Source organism: Astyanax mexicanus, chromosome 12, assembly GCF_023375975.1.
Source record: "Astyanax mexicanus isolate ESR-SI-001 chromosome 12, AstMex3_surface, whole genome shotgun sequence".
In the NCBI taxonomy this organism is placed as follows: Eukaryota; Metazoa; Chordata; class Actinopteri; order Characiformes; family Acestrorhamphidae; genus Astyanax; species Astyanax mexicanus.
The window spans coordinates 41938844-41964544 of NC_064419.1; the positions used below are offsets into that span (position 1 = coordinate 41938844).

A 25701-nucleotide genomic window follows, 5' to 3' on the forward strand; every position below is an offset into this window, starting at 1 on the left:
ACTTCAGTTGCTTAATGCCACAGTAATACTTTTAATGTGGAACGGACAAACCAAATTTTACAGTTTATATCTCTGTAGTGCTCCAGTTTTGACCAAGAAAATAGATACTAGCCTAACATATAGACATGCCAAAAGTCATGGTATATGTAAACTGCAGAAACAGCACAAATCACATCAACACTAAATGCAGGATCAGGATTATTCTTAAAACTGAAAATATGTGCAGTAAGTCTTGGACACCCAGCTGGCACACAACCGACCTTCAATGTTGAAATGGGGTTGAAATTCAGTTGAAGTAATGTCTGTTGTTGTTTATTTATTTAATGTCTTTAATGTTAAATGGTTCTTCAAATGTTAACATTTTAACGTTGAATCAACATAATGTCCTCAACCTTCTGCCTTTTGAATTTGCATTTTACATTCCATAACCATACAATTTAAAAAACGAAGAAAAAGTGTTTTTACTTGCATTTGCAGTAATTGCTTTTAAATTTGGCACCAATTCTTCACTTTGGTTTTACTGTTTTGTTTTTGAGATCAGATGTTCAATCAGTTTTGGTTTATTAAAGGTTAAAAGGTTGTGATGTTAACCATATTACCATATTAACACTGATTTAATTTTCAACGTTGATTCAACCATAACATAATTATTAATTCAATGCTAAAATGCCATCTGGGCAAGTTGACACTAAGCCAGTTAATTGTGTTAGTGTGTGTGTGTGTGTGTGTGTGTGTGCCAGCCAAGGTTATATGCGTTATATAAGCCTGTACAGATTCCTATAGACTGAGTTTTGTTTGCTTTTCTAAAAGCAGGCAGAGTTACAGCTTTAAACGGAACCCAAAATCAGCAGAGCACTTGTGGTCAGAGGGTGGGTGGGGCTGTGGGGTAAATATGTATGGTATCGGATACCACAGCTGTTGCATTGTCACGCAGGCCACTGATATAATATAGGGCACTCCCAAAACGGGACGAGCTCTGAAGAAATAGTTCAGTATTAAGATAGAATAGTGTAACTCAAAACCACTGTGATGCATTAACCTCCATTCAAACTCCATCAATCTGCTCATTCAATCACTACTCCAGACTAACACACGGAAAAACAGGTTTTTGGAGGGTTTCAAAACTTGGCACTCCTTTTTTGTTGAACAGCCACTTTCTCATCTCTCATAGTCTCGCGTGTTTACCAGACTCTAGCAGAAATCACATCCATTTGCGAAGTCCTGCTGGAAAATGAAATCTGCATCAAGTTGTCAGCAGAGGGAAGCATGAAGTGCTGTAAGATTTTGTGGGAAAACAAAACTGCACTAACTTTAGACTTGATAATAAAACACAGTGGATCAACATCAGCAGATGACATGTCTCTCCAAACCATCACTGATTGGTGGAAACTTCACACTAGACCTCGAGCAGTTTGGACTGTGTGTCTCTCCACTCTTCCTCCAGACTCTGCTCCCTTGATTTACAAAATAAATGTAGAAATTTACTGATGATCAGTGATGGTTTGGAGAGACATGTCATCTGATGGTGTTGATCCACTGTGTTATATCAAGTAAAATAGATCACTCTGTGTGTAATACATCTATATAATATAGGAGTTTTACATTTAAATTACTGAAATAAAGTAACTTTTCAATGATATTCTAATTTTTTGAGATGCACTATTAGACCAAAGCTCAACTGCAAGTGTTACAACAAAGGATCTGTATTTTGTAAATTTGATATTTCTATGTCTTACATTTTTAATAAAATATACAAAATAATACTAAACCTGTTTTGCTTTGTTATTGTGGAGTATTGTAAGAAAACTGAACAAAAGATTTATATACATATACAGCTCTGGAAAAAATAAGAGACCACTTAAGTCTTTTGAAGTTTTTTAATTTTACTAAATTTAAAACCTGAACTGCTTGAATGTTTGCACCAGGAGTGATTAGCATAAAGTTATCCAAAAGCAGTGTGTAAGACTGGTGGAGGAGAACATGCAAAGATACATTAAAACTGTGATTAAATCCCAGGATTATTCCACCAAAAAATGAACGAATATGATTTTTTTGCATTATTTGAGGTCTGAAAGCTCTGCATCTTTTTTGTTATTTCAGCCATTTCTCATTTTCTGCAAATAAATGCTCTAAATGACAATATTTTTATGTGGAATTTGGGAGAAATGTCTATATGTTATAGAAAAAACAACAATGCTCATTTTACTCAAAACTGATTCAGAAACTGAAGTGGTCTCTTATTTTTTTCCAGAGCTATATATATTTGTTAATATTTATTTATAATTTTATCCAATTTTATCTCCAATTAAGATGAATCTCAACGATCTCAACTGAAGGTCAGAAGCTAAAACTTTGCACTCTATAAAAACCCTACTGTTATATCATAACTACAACAATATAAATGTCACAGGTAGGTCACAATATGTTTAATATTACTTAATAATTGCCCCAATGTGGTTTGGTGTATTGTGTAGTTTCTTACGCTTTGGAAAAGCCCTTGTACTGAAGCCAGTTCCTGACCTCCTCTGGACTGGACCTCGTGTCTAGATTTGGAGGTCTGTTCGTTCTCTGCTGCAGAACAAAAGGGAAAAAAAAAACAAATTTCCTTTATTTTAATATTTAACAATAATTAGTAATATCAAAGTGTGGTATACAAATGGGTCAAGTGCGTTAAAAAAAAAAAAAAACATTAGCAGTTTATTGAGCTTCTGAATGAATGGAGGAAAAATCAGTGAGGGACTTACAGCAGGCTCCTCCCCGCTCATGGGTTCCAGAACATTTTGAGGCACATGCCCCTCCTCCTGGCGGTTGTTCCGCACTATCCACCATTGCCTGGACTTGTCTACAACCTGCAGAAATATATACACAAACAACTTTCTAAATACAGTGTGAATCTGTGTTGGTTTTTAGCCTAATATCATGGCAAGTCAAGGCAAGCATATATATATATATATATATATATATATATATATATATATATATATATATATATATATATATATATATATGTATATATATATATATGTATATATATATACATATATATATATATATATATATATGTATATATATCTTTTATTTTAGAATTTTATTCACACAAAATGGCTGAAACAACAAAAAAAGATGCAGAGCTTTCAAACCTCAAATAATGCAAAAAAAAGTTAATATTCATAAAGTTTTAGGAGTTCAGAAATCAATATTGATGAAATAACCCAGTTGTCATGCATCTTGGCATGTTCTCCTCCACCAGTCTTACACACTGCTTTTGGATAGCCTTATGCCTTTACTCAGTTTGGTTTGATGGCTTGTGATCATCCATCTTCCTCTTGATTATATTCCAGAGGTTTTCAATTTGGTAAAATCAAAGAAACTCATCATTTTTGAGTGGTCTCTTAATTTTATATAAATATATATGCACATGTGCATTGATTAAATAGCATTAGATTATATTACACTGCATTTAGTGGATACTTTTATCCAAAGTGACTTACAAATGATGAGGTACATAAACAATATCTGACAACAAAGCAAGGCAAAAGTAAGAACATTTAACAGGGCTGAAAGAGGCCAGAAGGGAAATACTGGAATAGAGGAAATAGAAAGAAAAGAGGAAGAAATGAGGAGGGGAAGAAGGGAATGAGGTTAGAAGTAGTTAGTTAGTTAGAGGTGTTAGGAGAGTAAGTGCTCTTTCATTTACATGATCACTTTAAAGAGATTTAACTGGATTTAGCCCCAGTCTCTATAGATCACCTGTTGCCCATCTTACCTGCACCACTTCACCTTTGAGCACGCTCAGCTCCTGCCGGTTCCTGGCTGTGAAGTCATACATCACTCGCATGTAGAGCGGCGGCCCGTCTGAGCTACAGCACAAAAACAATACACACAGTCTGAGCTGACAAACAACAGCTTAACAGCTTAATTTAAGGCACAATATATGAATAAACATATGCTCAATTATAGATTATTTTGTAATCAAGAGTATTGGATCCTAGATCCTGTTTTTGTTGTAGTAACTGTCTCATTTTTCTAGATTCTAGATTTCTAGGCTTTACATTCATCTAGCCTTAGCCTGATATAGTGCCTATATACAATGGACAATGAAACACCTGTCATTTTAGTGTGGGAGGTTTCATGGCTAAATTGGAGCAGCCTGGTGGCCAATTTTCATTAGACAGCAAGACAGCAAATTTTTGTGATGCATCAAGAGCCACGGTATCCAGGGTAATGTCAGCATACCACCAAGAAGGACCAACCACATCCAGCAGGATTAACTGTGGATGCAGGAGGAAGCTGTCTGAAAGGGATGTTTGGGTGATAACCCAGATTGTATCCAAAAATCATAAAACCATGGCAGCTCAAATCACGGCAGAATTCAATGTGCACCTCAACTCTCCTGTTTCCACCAGAACTGTCCATCAGGACAATAAATTATTGTGGTCTAAAACCAGGTGTTTCACTTTCATTGTCCAACCCCTGTATACTAAAGGTTGATGATTATCTGGTCCAGAAAGTCATATTCTTTTGGCAATATTTCTCTACAGGGTTGAACAAACTGTGTGTGTGTGTGTGTGTGTGTGTAGCTAAATGCTGCATTCGTTAGAAGTGGTCTCCACAAACTATTAGAGATACAATGAACAAATAAAGAGTTTAATTTACCATTATTTTGCACCAAAAGGGATTTTAGATGTCTGTAAATTGGCCATTTAAGCATTTTATTTAGCTCTTAACTGCATAAACCAATAACTAAATTAAGCATGGTGTGTTATCACTGCTGCCAGACAGCCGCACTGTATGCTTTATTTATATCTATCAACTACAGCAGTGTTTTTATCTCAAGACATTCGGGTCATGTGCTGTCGCTTACCGTGCTGGAGGGGCTCCAAAAGGCCGGTTATCCTGGTAAGTAAACAACAAGTTTAAACAATGTTGTGTCATTAAAATGCACTTAAAAATCCATATCTTACTTAAGAAGGGTTACTTCTGGGGATGGCTTGAGAATGCTCACATCTGTATAAGTTGTGAGGTGTTTTCTTGTACATATGACTGGGCAATTAGTTAAAAATGTATCCAAACAGCCATTCAGAAGTATGTCATTTTGTGCAATCGGAAAAAAAAAAACATAATCAGACAACCATTAAAATAATTGACATAAATTGCAGAATCTAAATAATAAAAAAAAATGAATAGTCCTAATAAATGTCACAATTTGGAAAATACACAAATTTCAAAATCAGAATGAACAACATAATTTTGCATAATCAAAATACAGATTCAGTTAACATTCATCCATCCACAGTGTTACGTGTGCTCCAGGAATTTAATATAAGTGGGTGATCGTAACGTTCTAGCTTCCGGCTAGAATTGTCCATGCAAACAGTAATCAGTTTTCAGTGATTTTTAGCTTCTATAAAACATGGCAAAAGTCATGGGACACAACACTAGTCCATATCCCATTACATGATGTGGTATATCAGTGTAAAATGCCCATGTTCATATGGAGAGTTCTGTTGTTACCTGAGGAGGTGGTGGCTGAGGGCTGCGTCTCTCTGGGAAGCGCTGGCTGCCGCTCCGTGATGGCGGCCGGTTTACCGGTGGTGTGTATTGTGGAGGAACTGGCATTGGAGGCTCCCAGCCATCATAAAATACTGGAACATAAGGTGCCATCTTGTCCCCATTTGGCCACTTAGATCTGAGAACAATTTAAAAAGGAAGATTCTAAATATTAATATTTAATAGTCAAAAAATGAACTTATAAACAGCAGACTTAATCTGTTTCTTACCAAATCAGTTTCAATTCATACTCAAAAAAGCCCATGAAGACATACTGTACTAGGATTGCAACAGTAAACGATTTTAATGGTATATTTACTGTTTCAGAAATTACCACTGTATTGTGGTTATTGCAGTATCACGGTTTGTTACACATATGATTAAAAGATACAATGAGCCTTATAGATATGATATAAAAAATCATCTGTTTGGCAGGTATGCAAAGTAGTCCCACACTGCTGATTTTAGTTTAGATTTTTTGGGAGGGATGGAGATTGGTAATGCTGGTTTCTGTCTGTAACAAATGAAAACTCAAATTTTAATCCAATGCATTTTTAATGTCCACTGCATTGAAAGTGTCTGTTTAACATTTATTATTTCTATCTATTTGATATTGATCTTTTTATTTCATAAACTATCCCTGAACGTGATTTTTTTAAGTATTCTAAATCACATAAAAGATGCTGTTTTTTCCCAGTATAGTGGGTGGGGCTAAGCTTCTGCTCCAATGGCTTGTAAACTTTTTCATTGGCTGGTTCATGGTCTATTCTTATGGACAACATGTCTCAAATAGTGTTATGCAGAAAAAACAAACAGACAATAAAACATAAGGCAATAGATGTCCATTGAATGGACGCAGGGTCTGAATGTGACAAGCAGGTCAATTAATTAAGAAATTAATTCATATTAATTCATATTATTGATGTTTAATTTCATGATTTCTCTTAATATTAAACTCCTTAATTACGGCAACTTTTAGACTCTGTTTTTCTGCGCTAGAAATGCACACTCTCTCCGCTTTTAGACTCTTTGGCCCGATTTTCTGCGCTAGAAATGCGCACTCTCTCTGCTTTTAGACTCTTTGGCCCGTTTTTCTGCGCTAAAAATGCGCACTCTCTCCGCTTTTAGACTCTTTGCCCTGTTTTTCCGCGCTAGAAATGCGCACTCTCTCTGCTTTTAAACTCTTCGGCCCGTTTTTCTGCGCTAGAAATGTGCACCCTCTCCGCTTTTAGACTCTTTGGCCCGATTTTCTGCGCTAGAAATGCACACTCTCTCCGCTTTTAGACCCTTTGGCCCGATTTTCTGTGTTAGAAATGCGCACCCACTCCGACTCTTTGGCCCGTTTCTGACACCTAGCATTCAAACTTTGAATCTCACATTATAAAAACCTGCTTAACAGCAGGCCAACTTACCAGCTTGGACACCCCTGCTCTAATGGTTTAATTGTTCTGTATTGAAAGAATATTCCTTCAAACCCTAGTTTTTACTGTAAATCCAACTTTGATGTTTTTGTATTAAATTTAATACTTTAGTATTGCTCTTATATCCAAACAAAAAAAAGAAAAAATCAAAGAGAGAAAAAAAAGAAGGGTCTAATTGTGTTTGATTGGTGAACCTGGGTATTTCCACAGAGCTCTAAACTCTGAGCCTCCACTGCCCCCTTTAGACCAACTGTTCACAAAACAGAATAACTGGATATTCTCTGCTGTTAGATGAGGGATGTGCAGATGGAAGTTAAACCCTACATTTAATTTATTGTTCATCTGTGCAACTCTTAATTTGATATCACTGCTGTTTATTGAAAACAAGTATCTCAATTTTTGTCATTTTTAGTTTTTATCATTGTTTGAATTCAGTAGTTGCTATTTACACTTTGTAAATCCTTTCCACTATGTAAAAATGGCTTTCTTTTATAGAGATTAAGACGTAGCTGTTACAAAGCAGTTACAGTAAATCGTAGGGAATTGTAGTCCAGTTATATAACTGGGTGATAAATGTGTATATTTAGTTTGGTGAGCTGTATCTGTTTAATACCACTAAAATTTATCTGTATCTGTCTGTCTGTCTGTCTGTCTGTCTGTCTAGTTTTTACTCAATTTTGCTGAGCAAATTACCCCACCCACTCACTGTGTCTCCCCCATCACTTGCAATGCTCCAAACACTAGGTGTGAGTGGACAGGTGAATGCCTCCTTCAATACATGTGATATATTGTACTGTACGCAATAATATTGGGTACCACTTTAAAATAACCTTTATAAAGGGTTCATAAATGGTTTACAATTAGTTTATTAATGGTTACTAATTAGGTCGTAAATACCTTAAAAATCATTAATAATCAGTTATAACACATACGTAGAAAGGGCAACAATGACCTGTTGTTTGCCAAATAGTGAATCCACAGCCATCTATATTGTTGCCCTTTCTACGTATGTGTTATAACTGATTATTAATGATTTTTAAGGCATTTACAACCTAATTAGTAACCATTAATAAACTAACTATAAACCATTTATAAACCCTTTATAAAGGTAGTCTTATTTTAAAGTGGTACCTAATATTGTTATAATCTATAAGACAAAAGAAAAATCTGTATTGCGATCATAACGTAATTCTGTTTTGATAGCAGTTTATTTTGCATTTGTTTTACTAATTACTGCAAAGAAATATATTTTTATATATATATATAATTGTTTATGTTTGCAGTTTATATGCATGAACTAAATATTTTACTTTGTAGTTTTGTGGTAGATGTTTTTTGTTAAATTATTATTATTATTATTATTATTATTTTAATTTCTACTGAACGTTTGAAACTATTTTGTTGCAGTAGTAAATTCCTTCAATTAAAAAAATTATATATTTTCAGTGTTTTGTCATATTTACAAAAATATTATTGAAATGTTGTGATATTATTTTAGGGCCATATCACACACCCCTACCGCCAGCCGCCTCACTGGGTAGGCAGCACACTTGAAGGAACGTGAGCGTTCCCCATCCAAATAAATCAGACAATAGGCATCTGTGTCAGCCAGCATCACACTAGGTGTGATGAGGGGTGAGATCCCCATCTACCCTCAAGGCCAGTTGTGCTGATCTCTCGGACTCCGGCTGCTGATGGCGAAGCAGTATCCTCAAGCCTTAGTGATTTAATCCAAATTTCCCTGTACAGCACTATTGTACTATAGTCCTCTTCTCTAATGATCTGCTACTGTCTTTATCATGTTAATAACATAATAATAAATTGCTGACCTGGGAACATGCCAGGTGTCTCCAAAACTGCTCCACAGCCTGTCCTCCTCTGGTGTGACGATCTGAGTGAGGAGCTGCAGAGCTGCCTCTGTGAGGAAAGGGCTCAGGATTGATCCTGGAACGTCTGGAGGAAATTTCGTCACCAGCTAAAGTAAAGGAACAGAAGTGAATAGAAAATTAATAAACAGATATATAAGAGTCTGTACATTGAGAAAATGTTTTGATTTAATTTAATTCAACTGTATTGTCATTATACTGATACTATGGATTGCACGATAAGTATTTTTTTCTAGTGGACTAATGAACAGCAGAAAGTGGTTGAATAAATCTTTGACAGTTAAGCTGACAAGCAAATGTGTAATTTTTGTCATAATTATTTTTGTTTGTGATGCTAGCCTGCCTGTGTCCAGCATGTTCCAGCGACTTACATAGTAGTGCATCTCAAAAAATTAGAATATCATTAAAAAGTTACTTTATTTAAGTAATCCGGTTAAAAATATGAAACTCATATATTATATAGATGCATTACACACAGAGTGATCTATTTAAAAAAAACATTTTATTATTTTATTGTTAATGATTATGGCTTAAAGTCAATAAAAAAAACCACAAGTCACAAGTCAGTGTGTCAGAAAATTAGAATATTCTATAACACCAATTGGTACTTTTGGCAGTGTGGGCAGAGTGCCAAGTCCTGCTGGAAAATGAAATCTGCATATCCATAAAAGTTATCAGCAGAGGGATGCATGAAGTCCTGTAAGATTTTGTGGGAAAACAAAACTGCACTGAATGTGGGCTTGATATTATAACACATTAAGTCCATTAGAATCTCTGAAGTATTTTGATAATTAGATTTCATGATAAAGTTAGAGAGTGGGGACAAGTAACAAATGCTATTTTATCAGTGTTTTAAGTAGTTTTTATTAATGTTTTTAATTACATATCTTACTTTTGCAATTAGGTCAATGTACAAAACACTATGCTTAATAATAAAATGTATTTTAAATATATGTGTTATTTCCTGGGGACAGAAATGGCACCCATTCGGCAGGATATGCCATTTCCTCTTTTCTGAAGTAATTTTAGACTAACAAAGTTTAATTAGAACAGTGTTTTGCAGAAAAGCTGCTTTATTTACTATCTGCTTTTAATCTAGATACTAGGTGAAGTGCTGCTAGGCTTGTCAACTAGTCATGGCTTTATTTTATAGAGCTACAGGTACAGTATAGGCCAAAAGTTTGGACACACCTTTTATACTATTTACATTGTAGATCAGGGATGGGCAACTTCCATGATGGAGAGGGCCACATTTTTTTCAGCATGACCATTGGAGGGCCACATGACCTCGCACTTCAAATAATTGAATATGAAAAACGCTACAAATGATTTTCAATAAGAACAAATTTTATATGAATTTATATCTGTATGTTTACAGCACCAACATTTATCAACAACTATTTTCTGCATATTAATGCATTTTAATACGGCAAAAGACAAACCGTTTGCTTAAAAAAAGTGCAAAAAGGAAGTCCTTCATATCAAAGAACAAAAAGTTTGCTTAAAAAACTGATTGCAAATACAGTAGTTCCTCTGTGTAAAATAAGTTCATTATAACAAGTCCTTCATAAGCAACAAGGACAAAACATTTGCTTATAAAAGTGCAAAAGGCATTTGAACTCATTTATAACAAAGAACAAAAAAGATTTAAAAACTGATTGCAAATAGCTCATTCAATAATAGCAGAAAACTAGACCACAGAGGCCCAACATTTATTGAAGCTAATGAGAGAGCTGTGGTTTGGCCTGCTGGCTCACAATGGACTGGATGTCAATGTCAATTTTCGTGGTTGTTTGGCAGCGCCCTCTAGCGGTCAAAAGTAGAATTACGTTTTTTTTTTTTGTTTTTTTAATTATGAAATTATTTTTGATCTATTCGCGGGCCGCACTGAGTGATGACGAGGGCCGTGTGCGGCCCCCGGGCCGCCAGTTGCCCATCCCTGTTGTAGATTCTCACTGAAGCATCAAAACTATGAAGGAACACAGTTATGTGGAGTTTTATGTACTTAACAAAAAATGAGCTAATAAACACCTCTGGGAACTCCTTCCTTCCTTCAAAACTGTTGGAAAACCATTTTAGGTGGCCACCTCTTGAAGCTCATTGAGAGAATGATGCTAAGAGTGTGCAAAGCAGTAAATCAGAGCAAAGGGGGGCTATTTTGAAGAAACTAGAATATAAAAATTGGTTTCGTTTTTTTTTTTTTTTTGTTAAGAACTATGTTCAATCATAGTTTTGATGCCTTCAGTGAGAATCTACAATGTAAATAGTCACGAAAAATAAAGAAAACACATTGAAAAAGAGAAGATGTGTCCAAACTTTTGACCTGTACTGTATATGTATGTGTGATTAAGATGCAGCTGTCACAAAACAGTAACAGTAAATTGTAGGGAAATGGTAGTCCAGTTATATAACTGGGTGATAAATGTGCATATTTAGTTTGGAGAGCTGTATCTGTTTATTATCACTAATTTTTTATTGTGCTTAAGGAAGAGTTTTTGTTTTTTTTTACAGTAAAAGATATAAAGTTATAATACGTAACTGATATTTCGTCTATGCTTTTTATAATCCCAGCAGTTCACTCCCACTCTTATCACTGTTACAGTAAACCATGTGGTGATCCATGTGACCAACAGTAAGGCAGTATATGCAAAATATATTTAATGCTTTTACAGCTCAATTAAAGCTCCCAGGAGTGGTAGATACTCACATAGGAAAGTGAAATGAAGAGACAGTGGACGAATTCAGGAGCTTCAGGATTTCTGAGGTGGTCGCTGACATTTGCCTACAGTAATCAGATTAGAACAGAAAAATACACAATACATTATTCATACAAAAATAAAGCTTTACCAAAAAGGTAATAACTAAAAACTCTTTGAAGCACATTTGAATTATGAATTTAAGTTTAATTTTAAGTTTTAAAAAGGTTGCAGAAAGGTTAGCCTGTAACATTACAGAAAAATGTTTCAGGAACGCTCTAAAAACATGTGACATAATATTTATAACACAATGTTATCAGAAAATATCTCACATAACGTTTCCAGCTATACAGATTCTAATAATATAATGTAAACGTTAAAAATAACATTATCAAAATTAAACGTAACATTGTAGTGATGCTTTCATGCAAACAAATATATAAAATCAGAATTTAACATTTTAAGAATCAACAGGAAAAGTGTGTGTTGCAAGTTTAAAAGTGAAAAAATGTGTCAAATATATATATTTTAAATATACTTACTTTACTTTACTTTATTATTCTTTGCAGTTACTTGAAAATTATTTTAGTTTACCAAATAGCTGCAAAGAATAATGAAGTAACTAAGTATATTTAAAAATATATATTTGCTACATATATTTTTTGTCTTTTGAACTTGCAACATACACTTTTTTTTCTTTTGATTTTTAAAATTTTGATTGCGGATTTTATTTTTCGTGTAAAAATTTTTGGCACAAAATTCACTCCATGGTGTTCAACCTCACAGCATTACACCTCACAACGTATACAGACATTGACCTTCCAAGCCATCCACTGACGTAACACTTCACAATCCATTTAGATACTGCTATCCCATGACTTTTGACATGTTAGTCTATTTGCATTAAAGCATTTTGTAAGGAAATCTTAATTATCAATGACTTCAATAGCCAGAATAAAAGTGAAGTGAATTAGAGAGATTAGAGAACATCTTCTGAGAGGAACATCTCTGACTTACCAGAATATTGAAGGCATATTTGAATTTCTGAAGGCAGCTAATGTATTCTTGTATGGAGGGGAAGTTCTCACCTGAACAGGAGATTAAATGTTAAACAATACAGGATTTATGATGCTCAAACAAATGTGATATCAGTAGTAGCTGTAGTAGTGATCCTAATATGAAGCATATACACCAGGGATAGGCAACTTCCATGATGGAGAGGGCCACATTTTTTTCAGCATGACCATTGGAGGGCCACATGACCTCGCACTTCAAATAATTGAATATGAAAAACGCTACAAATGATTTTCAATAAGAACAAATTTTATATGAACTTATATCTGTATGTTTACAGCACCAACATTTATCAACAACTATTTTCTGCATATTAATGCATTTTAATACGGCAAAAGACAAACCGTTTGCTTAAAAAAAGTGCAAAAAGGAAGTCCTTCATATCAAAGAACAAAAAGTTTGCTTAAAAAACTGATTGCAAATACAGTAGTTCCTCTGTGTAAAATAAGTTCATTATAACAAGTCCTTCATAAGCAACAAGGACAAAACATTTGCTTATAAAAGTGCAAAAGGCATTTGAACTCATTTATAACAAAGAACAAAAAAGATTTAAAAACTGATTGCAAATAGCTCATTCAATAATAGCAGAAAACTAGACCACAGAGGCCCAACATTTATTGAAGCTAATGAGAGAGCTGTGGTTTGGCCTGCTGGCTCACAATGGACTGGATGTCAATGTCAATTTTCGTGGTTGTTTGGCAGCGCCCTCTAGCGGTCAAAAGTAGAATTACGTTTTTTTTTGTTTTTTGTTTTTAAATTATGAAATTATGAAATTATTTTTGATCTATTCGCGGGCCGCACTGAGTGATGACGAGGGCCGTGTGCGGCCCCCGGGCCGCCAGTTGCCCATCCCTGATATACACCATACACTATCATGTCAAAAAGAATTCAGGATAGGAATTTTTAAGGGGTGCCATGACTTTTGCCATGTCTCGTTGAAGCTAAAGAATATGATACAGCTCTGGAAAAAAAAATAAAGAGACCGCTTTAGTTTCTGAATCAGTTTCTCTGATTTTGCTATTTATAGGTTTATATATGAATAAAACCAACATTGTGGTTTTATTCTATAAACTACAGACAACAAATTCCAAATAAAAATATTCTCATTTAGAGCTTTTATTTGCAAAAAATGAGAAATTGCTGAAATAACAAAAAAGATGCAGAGCTTCTCAAATAATGCAAAGAAAACAAGTTCATATTTATAAAGTTTAAAGAGTTCAGAAATCAATATTTGGTGGAATAACCCTGTTTTTTAATCACAGGTTTCAAGCATCTTGGCAACTTCTCCTCCACCAGTCTTACACACTGCTTTTGGATAACTTTATGCCACTCCTGGTGCAAAAAGGCTTGTAATCATCCATCTTCCTCTTGACTATATTCCATAGGATTTTAATTTGGTAAAATAAAAAAACTATTTTTTTCCAGAGCTGTATGTGATATGTGGCATACCTGTGTAATTACTCACCGTATCTCCTTGGGGTTTTGTCTTTCTTTTTCTTTTTCTTCCTTGCTGTTTCTTGTTCTAAAGCTGCTCCAACTTTATCCTTGAATATCTCAATATCATCTATTACATGATTAAAGATTTCCTGGACAAAAGAAAACTGTAGTTAAATTTACAGACAGAAACACAATTTATAGTGTTGTTTATTGAGTTTTTATTTTTAATATGAACTGACTAGACTTCTGTCAATGTCTGTGTACTGAGGACCCAGAGGAGGAGGAGGTGGAGACGGCTGTGCTGAGCGGATTGGTGGCTCAAACATCTCTGGACTGTAACGGGCGTCGTCCCTATTCACAAACACAGGATCCTCTGTAAACACAAACCAGAAAATCTATTTTTTTACTAAATTCAACCAAATAACAACATGAACACTGCATCCATGCAAAGCACTGGAAGCTATTTGAGAATTAATTTAAGCTTTAACAGCACCTCCTTTAGAGCATGTTTAGACTGCTAAACATGGGTGAGTGAGTGAATGAATGTGTTACAAGCCAGATCCATGTGATACTTTGCACCTAATTGGACACTACACACTGATATAAATGATACTATATAAAAACATGCAGAGATCTTATTGGGAGCTTTTAATAATTTGCTGCTATGCTGTGTGGAAGCTGTAGATATTTCAAAATCTTTTCTGACAAAAAACAGTATTGAAACAATCCTGAATGTGCTTACCATAATCTTTACCATACTCTTTACCATACTCCTGGTAAGTATTGAGTTGAGGAGGAGGGAACTCAGGTGCAGGAGGAGGGGACGCAGGTGCAGGCTGCATTGGGGACAGACCAGGTCTACGAAAACCCATCGAATAGCCTTGGCCTATTATATTCTCCAGATTAGTCCTGCAGAAGAGAAAACAAGCCACTGCAGACTTATGATACATATTTGAAAAAATATATACAATATATATATTAATCAGAGAGATACAGGCAAAAGGATTGTCTAAAAGTGCAAAGTAAAGGTCTCTGCAGACCGGAGTAGTGGGCGTGTCGAAAGGTGGTGTACGCAATAGAGTGGGCGTGTCAAAACTTTACTGCCGAAAGGGTTAAATACATTTATAATAATCACAACTCCACCAATTACACACGTTTTGATTTGTTACAAACAGCAGAGATGTAGTAATGATTCAGGACGCTGTGACACATTACAAATATGTGCTGAAATACTTTATATTGTGCTCTTTAACAAAGACAGACATATGGTATGGCATATTAATAAGTGTATAAATTAATTAAACATACACACACACACACAGACATAAATTCATAAGTGCATAAATTCATTAATTTAATATATATATATATATATATATATATATATATATATATATATATATATATATATATATATATATATATATATTAAATTAATGAATTTATGCACTTATTAATATGCCGTACCATATGTCTGTCTTTGTTAAAAAGCATAATAAGTAATAATAGGTAGATTGTGAATATTATACGTTCATTAAACTCCTTTCTCAGTGTAAATAAATCCACTGGGGGCGCATGGTTGCCAACTCCAAAATGGCGGCCACGCTGAAACGTCAGCTCCAATAGACCAATAGACGACCACCTTTCGACACGCCTACACCTTTCGACACATCCACTACTCCGAGCTGCAGAGACCCACGTCTCAAAAGTGCTCCTCATGAACAATACAAAGTTCAATTGGTGCAGATGTAATTCTTTTATTGCTTAAATGTTACAGAATATTTGTGAGGTTTTTGGAGATGAATGGGTAATTCACTTTTTCAGAATGTAGTGTGCACCACACTTCTTAAGCTCCTCCTCTTTATGGACAGTTTTACTCATTCATTTACTGGTACAAGGGCAAAGTGAAAGAATCACTGGGATGTGGTAATGTGGGATGAGTTAATATTACAAGATTTTACATGAATGTGACTCATGGAGCTTCTCTAGAGTTACATAGTGCAGTCGCTGGCATGTCCTGCCTACAGTTGCATTGAGTTGAATGATAGAGAGATACCATTCTTCCTATTACAAGTCAACCTTCCACTGGAAGGTTTGTTTTGTTTACTGCATAAATAAAACTGGGATTCTTATTGATCTATGCTCCTTTTTAAAAGGTCTACAACATGATAAGTTACATACCTGATATCCATCATAGGCTCATTTGGCTGAAATCCTGGATCATCACTGTGCAGGATAGCTCTGTCCAAATCACCCCTCACCTCCTCTGCCTGCAACATTCAACACAGAGGAACAGAGAGAGTGGAATAACATTTCCATGCATTCTCTGCAGCTTTTATCAACAAACATAAAAGATTCAAGCCCTTCAATGCCTCATTTTCAGAACTACATAAGTTAATTATTCATTTCTTATAGCTTATCAAATAATATAACAACAATAGTGAACAGAAAAGAAAACGCACCCATATGTTCATCTCCATCACCCCTGGACATCTACAGGGGTTGGACAATGAAACAGAAACACCTGGTTTTAGACCACAATAATTTATTGTCTCGATGGACAGTTCTGGCGGAAACAGGAGAGTTGAGGTGCACATTGAATTCTGCCGTGATTTGATCAGCCGTGGTTTTATGTTTTTTGGATACAATCCGGGTTAGCACCCGAACATCCCTTTCAGACAGCTTCCTCTTACAGCGTCCACAGTTAATCCTGTTGGATGTGGTTGGTCCTTCTTGGTGGTATGCTGACATTACCCTGGATACCGTGGCTCTTGATGCATCACAAAGACTTGCTGTCTTGGTCACAGATGCTCCAGCAAGACGTGCACCAATAATTTGTCCTCTTTTGAACTCTGGTATGTCACCCATAATGTTGTGTGCATTGCAATATTTTGAGCAAAACTGTGCTCTTACCCTGCTAATTAAACCTTCACACTCTGCTCTTACTGGTGCAATGATGTGTAATTAATGAAGATTAGCCACCAGGCTGCTCCAATTTAGCCATGATGAAACCTCCTCCCCTAAAATGACAGGTGTTTCAGTTTCATTGTCCAACCCCTGTCTATCAGTAATTTCATTCAGAATTTCATTAAACATGTGAACACACACATATATATATATATATGCAAACATAATCACATACATACTAACATCTATATATTTTTCTAAATAATTCACATAAACATTGGGTGAATCTTATAATCAAACTGTAATTAAACTTCTAACCGGAATCTATAACACTATATTCAATACTCAGAATTAATAAGAGAATTACTGACCCCAGTTTCCTCACACTGGAAGAAGAAAATTTTGGGAGGTCCCCGCCTGTTTCCCTGAACAGTGACGGCCAGAAGGGAGTCGTAAGTGCAGCTGTCCAGGATCGACTTCGTTTGAGAGATGCTGCCAAGAGGGATCGATTCCAGCACTTCCTGCAGAGTCAACATGTTGTACAATAAGGGACGAATAAAAACATATTGAAAGAAGAAGCGTCCTTGTTAAGCCTTTTATGAGTCCAGTAGAAGCTGATTCACTTAATTAGTGAGAGAGTGTATACTGATAGTGAATGCCAAAAGTCATGGGACAGCAGTATGTAGGCCTGTGTGCTCATGGCAAGGTGATTTGAATTATAAGAGATTAAGAGAGGCATGATAGTGGGGGTCAGCTGGATGGGACATTAAGTTTTTTTTAACACTGTGCAGAAATTTAACACTCCTTTTATCCACAGTGTCACGTGTGTACCAGGGATACATCATAGAAGGTAGTGGTGTGCCATATCGTATCGAACCTAATAATATCGTGCATTAATAGTGTCATATCTGCCACCCCTAAAAGGGTACTATATATATATATATTTTTTTTTTTTTTTAGCAAAAGAGAAAAATTCACACTGTTCTCATTTCCCATTATATATGTACTAGAGACTAGAGATTGTATCTGCTCAGTAGGCCTGTCACGATAATTGCAATATCGATTTATCGTACAATAAATTAACATGACCTCAATCATTTTCGATAATCGTGATATCGTCTATTGCGTTTATTTGTATGTTTATTCACATAAAGAACAGTGAACAGTATTTTAGCCAGTCATGCTTCAATAACTGTGACCCCATACACGCAGTATCGACAAAAGAAGGTGAAGAAATAAATATATAATTCCCAAACTAATTATAATAAATGATTAATTAAATTGTGCTGTCTTTAAAAAGTGTATAATTGCCTTTTTATGCTATTCTGTTATCGTTATATCAGTGGCATTTAATAAAGTCTTAAAATTATAAAAATATTGTTTATCGCAATAATTTCTGAGTCAATATATCGTCCACAAAAAATTCTTATCGTGACAGGCCTACTGTCCAGTATCATTTATAGTGGCTTTCAAAAGTATTCATACCCCTTGAATTTTTCCACATTTTGACACCCTTACAAGCACAAACTTAAATGTATTTTATTGAGATTTTAAGTGAGAGACAAACACAAAATATTGCATAAGTGTTAAATGGAACGACAATTATACCTGGTTTAAAAAAAATTTATTTCAAATAAAAATCTGAAAAGTGTGACGTGCAAAAGTATTCAGTCCTAAAAAACTCCTAAATAAAATCCAGTGAAATCAACTGCTTTCAGAACTCACTTAATTAGTTAATTGAGTCCTGCAGCTGTGTTTAATTCAGTCTCAGTATAAATACACCCATTCTGTATCGACCTCAGTGGTTTGTTAAAGAATACTAGTGAACAAACAGCATCATAAAGACAAAGTAACTCACCAGACAGGTTAGAGATAAAGTTGGGGAGAAGTTTAAAGCAGGGTTAGGTTATAAACACATATCCCAAGCTTTGAGCATCCCAAGGAGCACTGTACAATCCTTCATCCAAAAACAGAAAAGGTTTTTCTTCCTATCACTTTTGTCTATCATTTCAAATCTCTATCAAATAAAATACATTTAAGGTGACAAAATGTGGAAAAGTTCAAGGGTTGTGAATACTTTCGCAAGTGGTGTGCCATAACATATCCTATACAATAATAAATTTAATTTTCATTTTGTTGCAGTAGCGTGTTCTCGAAATAATTTTTAAAATTCAGTCTTGATTTTGTCATATCGCCAAGAGTATCGTTATCACGCAAATACCATGAAATATCGTGATATTATTTTAGGGCCGTATCGCCCACCCCTAATAGAAGGTATTAACATAATTACCACCAACAGTGGGTCGGTTATAATTGTGACGGAGTGTGTGACTAGAATTGCTTATGTCAGAAATCACATCTACATTTGATACAAAAGACCCCACACACATACTGTATCTTGCAGGTCAGTTCAGTGTTCTTTAGCTTCAGAATGGACGCAATGGTACACAATACTAGTTTATGGCCTATGACTAGTAGTGCAGTGCGAGTGTAGCAGTAGTGCACATCCCATACCTGCACTACTGCTACACTTGCACTGCACTACTTACTTTAATTCCCCATAAACTGTGAACTTTAAGAACTTTATGCACTCATTCACTTTACCAGCCTTAAGCTATTATATCATATTTGCAGTACTGTTTATACGGGTTCTGTTTATACTTTTACTGTCATCCCATCTTAATTACCCCCCTCCCATCACTATTGCACTATTGTCTTCTGTCTTATTTATGTCTTTGTTGTATTGTACATGTAGTGTCCCCATTCTGTATATTATACATAGGCGTAGGAACCGGGGGGGATGGGTGGGACATGTCCCACCCAATATTAGAAACAGGTGGATTTGTCCCCCCCAAAAATTATATCAGTTCGCTCAGGTCAGCTGTACTATTAATGAGGAGACAGACCGGACCAATCACGGAGCCGGTTCAGGTATTAAGTCACGCCTCTCAGTAGAAACAGCCAATCAGATTGCTGGTTTTGCGGCGCGCGGAGCAGAGGCAGTTTGCTGTTGGGGAAGCCCCGCCCCCTCGCTGTGAGATTTAGCAGCGGGATCGGGACGCAGCAGCTTCAGCTGATTTAAAAACAGATCTGGATATACGGAGATTTTTATAAAAGAAAGGTAACGATAGGCTAACCACTTCAACTGTGATGATATGTTTCTGATAGCTGGTTAAAAATACACGTCTCTGAATCAGCACACAGTTTAAACACACTGTGATTAATAAACTGCAGCTGTTAGTGAGTTAGCTTAACTTCGGAATTAGCTAGATTGGGAGTCAGGGTTAAAGGAAAAAAATAAAATATATATGTAATGTTTCTCTGTACCTGATCAGCTAATCACTTTAATTTTCAAACTGTTTATTCATTTAGGATTATAGGACTTACTGTGAGCTATAATGAACGAAAATTGATTTAACTAACTAGTTATCTAGAAGCTGGATGTAGATGATCGCCAGAATTTAGTACAGTACTTTAAGTTGGTAGTTTAAAGCAGTTACTTAACCCCGATCACTGCCCTAAACTAGTGTTTTCCACCTGATCAGCTAATAAACAGTCATTTACTGAGTTTACCTGTTAAAATCCTTTAGCCCCCTATGGAGCCTAAATTAATCATGTATATCCACCAGAGGAAGCTCTAGAATATGCAGAACAGTTTTAATATGCAGTAGAATATGTAAGAACTGGGTTGAGAAACACTGCTGTAACGTGACTTCTGTTCATTTGTAGTTCACAGTAAGACCACATATCCTGACGTTTATAAAAGTCAAACGTAAAGTTACATTCTTTTACATAAAAGGACACCATCTTAAGAAGAGCTCTCAGTAGAAAAAAATAAAAGTGCAGGAGAAAATGTAAATATACAACAGAATTGACATGCCAATACATAATAATAATAATAATAATAATAATAATAATAATAATAATAATAATAATAATCTGTTATATTATTTTAAATATTAGGTGATAACTCAGACATTGCTTGCATATTTTTTCTAACAACAGTAGCTGTAATGTGGAGTAACATGTTTAGGTTGTAAAATCACCTTATAATAATAATTTACTTTTAATTAAAAGTAATTTCCACAAATGTTGTTCTAGGAAACTATTGGGTGGGCTTGGGTTCATATTGGCAAATGTGTCCCCCCCAATATCAAGCCCGCTCCTACGCCCTTGATATTATATATCTTATTTTCACCCCCCCATTGCTATTGCACTGTTGTCTTCTGTCTCACGTATGTTTACTGTGTCCTTGTTGTATAGTACATATAGTGTCTCCTATTCTTTTATACTATGTATCTATTTCCTGTACTTGCTGTAGTTTTTAAAATAATTTTAATTCTCTGTATGTCCTGTACATATGTATTATTGACAATAAAAACTATTTGACTTGACTTGGCCTGTGGCATGTCAGAAACCATAAGGTAGATCTGGGTTAGAGACACATTTTTGCTTTAAGAGTTACTATAATGAGTCTAACCTTGGATTCAATGTCACAAAGCTGCAGACCGGTGCCCTGCACCTGCAGGATCATGTCCTGACCCCACACCTTCCCTCGACTCTCCAGACTCTTCAGCTTGGCCACACAGTCGTCGATGCTGCTCAGCTCCCTGTTGTCCAACTCGGATGTGAACAGGTGCTGAGGAAGAGGCCAAACACATGCCGGTCAGTGGCAGCTGAACCAAAAGTGAAAGAGCTGTACAAACTTTTGACTGTTTTAAAACAATAAATATAACCTACATTTGTAAGATATAATAGGGTGAATGATCTACACATCACATTTAAGCAGCAGAAACCAACTTTATTTCATAAGCTGACTAATAGAGTAGATATGAAGTCACTGAAAGTGTTATAGAATTGATATACAGTGTAATAAAAGCGGTTTGATCTTTACCTCCACTCTGTACTGAAAGGCATCTGGTTGCTTGTTCACAGATTCTGAATATTCTTTCCTCTGCACTGTGTAGAGAAATAAGGAAAATATAGAGAGGTTGGTCATACCAGCTTTACTCAAGCTTTAGAAAATGATGATTTTGAGAAATTGTGAGTTTTACTCACTATAGATGGATTTCGCACTGGGCCGAGACATATCCAGCCTGTGAAGAGACAAGTGAAGTAAGAAACCTCTACAATATTAAAACAGTGTCCATCAGTGTGGCCTATACTATATATATTGTATTCTTTATGTCTGTATTATTAATAAATGGCATTATATAATATGAAATGCATGCTGGTGTGGTGATTGTTGACTAGCATACCTTTTCAAAACACACCAAATACAGGTTTCTCTGCTAAAAACAGCATGACTGTTTCAAGATGGTTAATGCTGATGACAAGCTTAGCCCTTGAATAGGGTTCACAGGGAATCAGAAGTGGTCTTTTATTTTTTTTCCAGAGCTGCATAAACTACTATATACACTCTTCACACTGGCAGGAGTTTAAGATGGAGTAGCGGCTGCCACCTTCTTGACACTTAAAACCCTTTCTCAATCTCTATATCTCCCAACAATTTACCAGCCATGTTTAAAGCAGTATGTCCCCCATTAGTGTGACTGCCTGCCTGCCCTTAAATACTCTTAGTCCTCCCCAGATTAAACTATTAAATAATTTATTTGCAGGTAGGCTGGCAAGACAACTGTACGTGCTGATATTTTACATTATTAACATTTTTACACAACACTATACATATGCATGTAACATTTAAGATGTTCAGGTAAGTATATTTTACAATGCTAAGATTATTCTTTTTTTTTTTTTACATTGTTTTCTTCTTTCCTTCCCGCACAAGTACCCCAGGCCCATCCTGCCCCAGGACACCCCTTGGCCTCAACCTATACCTTAAGGAACCAGGTGGCTTGTGCACAGCCATTCTTTTAGGAACCCAGTAAGTATTGCGTCGGTCTTAACAATGTCTGTATTTTGAGTAGTTGGTGATGTGCTCAGGGCCCTAACATCATCACAATGACCAAAATCAAATGCAACATACACTACAGCTCTGGAAATAAATACAAGTTAAAAATAATTATTTAAAAATGATGAGTTGGAATATAATCAAGAGGCAGATGGACGATCACAAGCCATCAAATCAATCTGATAGGAGTGGAATAAAGTTATCCAAAGGCAGTGTGTAAGACTGGTGGAGGAGAACATGCCAAGATGCATGACAACTGTGATTAAAAATCAGGGTTATTCCACCAAATATTGATTTCTGAACTTAAAAACTTAAAACTTTATGAATATGAACTTTTTTTTTATTTGCATTATTTGAGGTCTAAAAGCTCTGCATTTTATTTGTTATTTCAGCCTTTTAACATTTTCTGCAAATTAATTAAAATTTGGGAGAAATGTTGTCTGTAGTTTATAGAATAAAATAACAATGTTAATTTTACTCAAATAAATACCTATAAATAGAAAATCATAGAAACTGATTCAGAAACTGAAGGGGTCTCTTTATTCTTTCCAGAGCTGTATGCAACATACTTAAGAGCTGCTTGATCTATGTACTGTAGATCTTTGAGTCTGTCCATAAATGTTCAATTTTATAAAACAATGAAGTGAATACAACAGTGTTCAAAACAATAAATAAAAGTTCATGTTTGTCTAACGTGGTGCTGGTAGTACCTCGGCTGGTAATCTGAGCCGCTGATGTTCCCGTACATTTCTCTCCTCTGAAGTCACACACCTACTTGTAATAGCAAAAGAGATGCCACCCTGTACCAGAAGATAAAGACATGATATCAGGAGGATGTACGTAGTAAAAGGGAAACCAACCAACACCCTGTGATATAATAGAAGATTATGACCACTCTATAATTCTAGCACTTGTACTGCTGGTATGAGTGGATCAGACACAGCAGTGCTGCTGGAGTTCTTAAACACTGCCTTTACTCACTGTTTCATCTTATTAATGTAAATTCAAAAACAGAAGCTCTGAATCTGTTGCCCCACAGTTTGTGTTAGTCTTTCTCTAGTCCTTCATCAGTAGGTACAGGATGCTTCCCACAGGATGCTGATGGGTGTTTAAAAAGTCCAGCTGCACTGCTGTGTCTGATCCACTCGTAGCAGCAACACAATACATACGAACACCTCATAAACCACCACCATGCTAATCACTGCAGTAATAAGATTAATAATAAAGTATACAGAGAAACAGATACAGAACTACAGTCTGTAGTTATAGAACTATTAGTGCTTCTACTGCAGGGGTGTCCAAACTACGGCCCGCGGGCCATTTGCGGCCCGTTTCCATTTTTGGAGCGGCCCGCGAGGTATTTTAGATATAGAAGTTGACCCGCTGTTAAGCAGCTTGTTATAATGTGAGATTAAAAGTTTGAACTAGGTGTCAGAAACGGGCCAAAGAGTCTAAAAGCGGAGAGAGTGCGCATTTCTAGCGCAGAAAAACGAGCCAAAGAGTCTAAAAGCGGAGAGAGTGCGCATTTCTAGCGCAGAAAAACGAGCCAAAGAGTCTAAAAGCGGAGAGAGTGCGCATTTCTAGCGCAGAAAAACGGGCCAAAGAGTCTAAAAGCGGAGAGAGTGCGCATTTCTAGCGCAGAAAAACGGGCCAAAGAGTCTAAAAGTTGCCGTAATTAAGGAGTTTAATATTAAGACACATCATGAAATTAAACATCAATTTGAAAAATCTTAGTTTACACAACACTGTCAAAGATAAAGATAGTAAGTCAAGTAAAATGGTGTGTAAATGAAATTATCAGGAAAAAAGTAGTATTTAAAGTGGTATATTTCATTATTTGTTTTATTACAGAGTCTGTGGCCCGTGACTTCAAATATATTTCTCCTTCTGGCCCTCAGCAAAAAAAGTTTGGACACCCCTGTTTGAACAATAGAGCTGATCAGATGGACAGAAAGTGTAGAAATAAGTGGTGGTTATAATATAATAATATGCTGATAAAGCTGTGTACATGGCGAGTAACTTAATAAGAAAAAGTCTAGACTAACAACATTAACAAGCTTCCCAGATGTCAACTAATGCAGTAATTATCAAAACTGAAGAAAATGTATATGTATACCCTGCCCCTTACCTGAGACCCAGTCTTCTTCCTCAGAGCTTCATTCTCAAACCTTAGTTAATCCACCACCATTACCGATCAATACATACAATAAGAGAAAGGTATCTCAAACTTCCTTAGTAAAACCTGGTGCAAAGTCCAGATTCACCTGAGGGAGAAGATAGGGAGGAGGTGAGGGTGGTTCTGAGTCACTGATTGACTCGGTGCAGTGGAAAAATAACCCCTCCATCTGTTCCATCCTCATCCGACAAAACCTCAGCAGTCCACAAATCCTGATCTGCTTAACACAAATATCATTCATTAATGCTTAGAACAGAATAAATGAGTAAATATATAAATAGAACTGCTGAGGGGTCTTCAGACACTAATAAAAAAAGTTACATGCCCAGTTCAAAGGTTGGGAACACCTCATGCGCCAAGCAGTTAGACAGGCCCAAGATGACGCATGCGTCACATATGACCAGAACTTTGTCCTCTTGGGAGTGAGGCAGCCAGCAATAGTGCTTACCAAGTATTTATGGCCGCCTTGAAGGGTCGGGGTAATGATTCGGGCAGTGCCGTATCGCATCTTACAAAATAACACTGAGATAACTTTTGAAACAACAGAAAAATGTGTTTTGAAAGCAGTATATTTTGTATTGCTTTGTTCAAGAGTCAATTAAAGAAGGGATTATAGTGTATTTTTTAGGTAAAAATAGTGATG

The 25701-nt window shown here is 35.8% G+C and overlaps 1 protein-coding gene across 4 annotated transcripts in view; it reads right to left on the reverse strand.

Annotated features, from left to right (window-relative positions):
- eps8l3b (EPS8-like 3b) overlaps positions 1-25154 on the reverse strand; it is a 30005-nt gene extending 4851 nt beyond the window's left edge. Inside the window, exons 1-18 of one of the 4 annotated variants that reach the window (XM_022679337.2) lie at positions 25011-25154; positions 23593-23682; positions 22030-22067; positions 21866-21930; positions 21452-21610; positions 17343-17492; positions 16246-16334; positions 14807-14973; positions 14304-14437; positions 14093-14228; positions 12571-12641; positions 11565-11639; positions 8801-8946; positions 5515-5689; positions 4865-4896; positions 3767-3860; positions 2745-2849; positions 2483-2568 (exon numbers count right to left, since the gene is read on the reverse strand). In XM_022679337.2, coding sequence (XP_022535058.2) covers positions 2483-2568; positions 2745-2849; positions 3767-3860; positions 4865-4896; positions 5515-5689; positions 8801-8946; positions 11565-11639; positions 12571-12641; positions 14093-14228; positions 14304-14437; positions 14807-14973; positions 16246-16334; positions 17343-17492; positions 21452-21610; positions 21866-21930; positions 22030-22067; positions 23593-23630 — 1760 coding nt within the window. In that variant the 5' untranslated portion in view covers positions 23631-23682; positions 25011-25154. Of the gene's footprint in view, positions 1-2482; positions 2572-2744; positions 2850-3766; positions 3861-4864; positions 4897-5514; positions 5690-8800; positions 8947-11564; positions 11640-12570; positions 12642-14092; positions 14229-14303; positions 14438-14806; positions 14974-16245; positions 16335-17342; positions 17493-21451; positions 21611-21865; positions 21931-22029; positions 22068-23592; positions 23683-25010 lie in introns of all 4 variants that reach the window. The other 3 variants (XM_022679339.2, XM_022679336.2, XM_022679338.2) reach the window with 3 other exon arrangements.
- Positions 25155-25701: the final 547 nt, after the last annotated feature.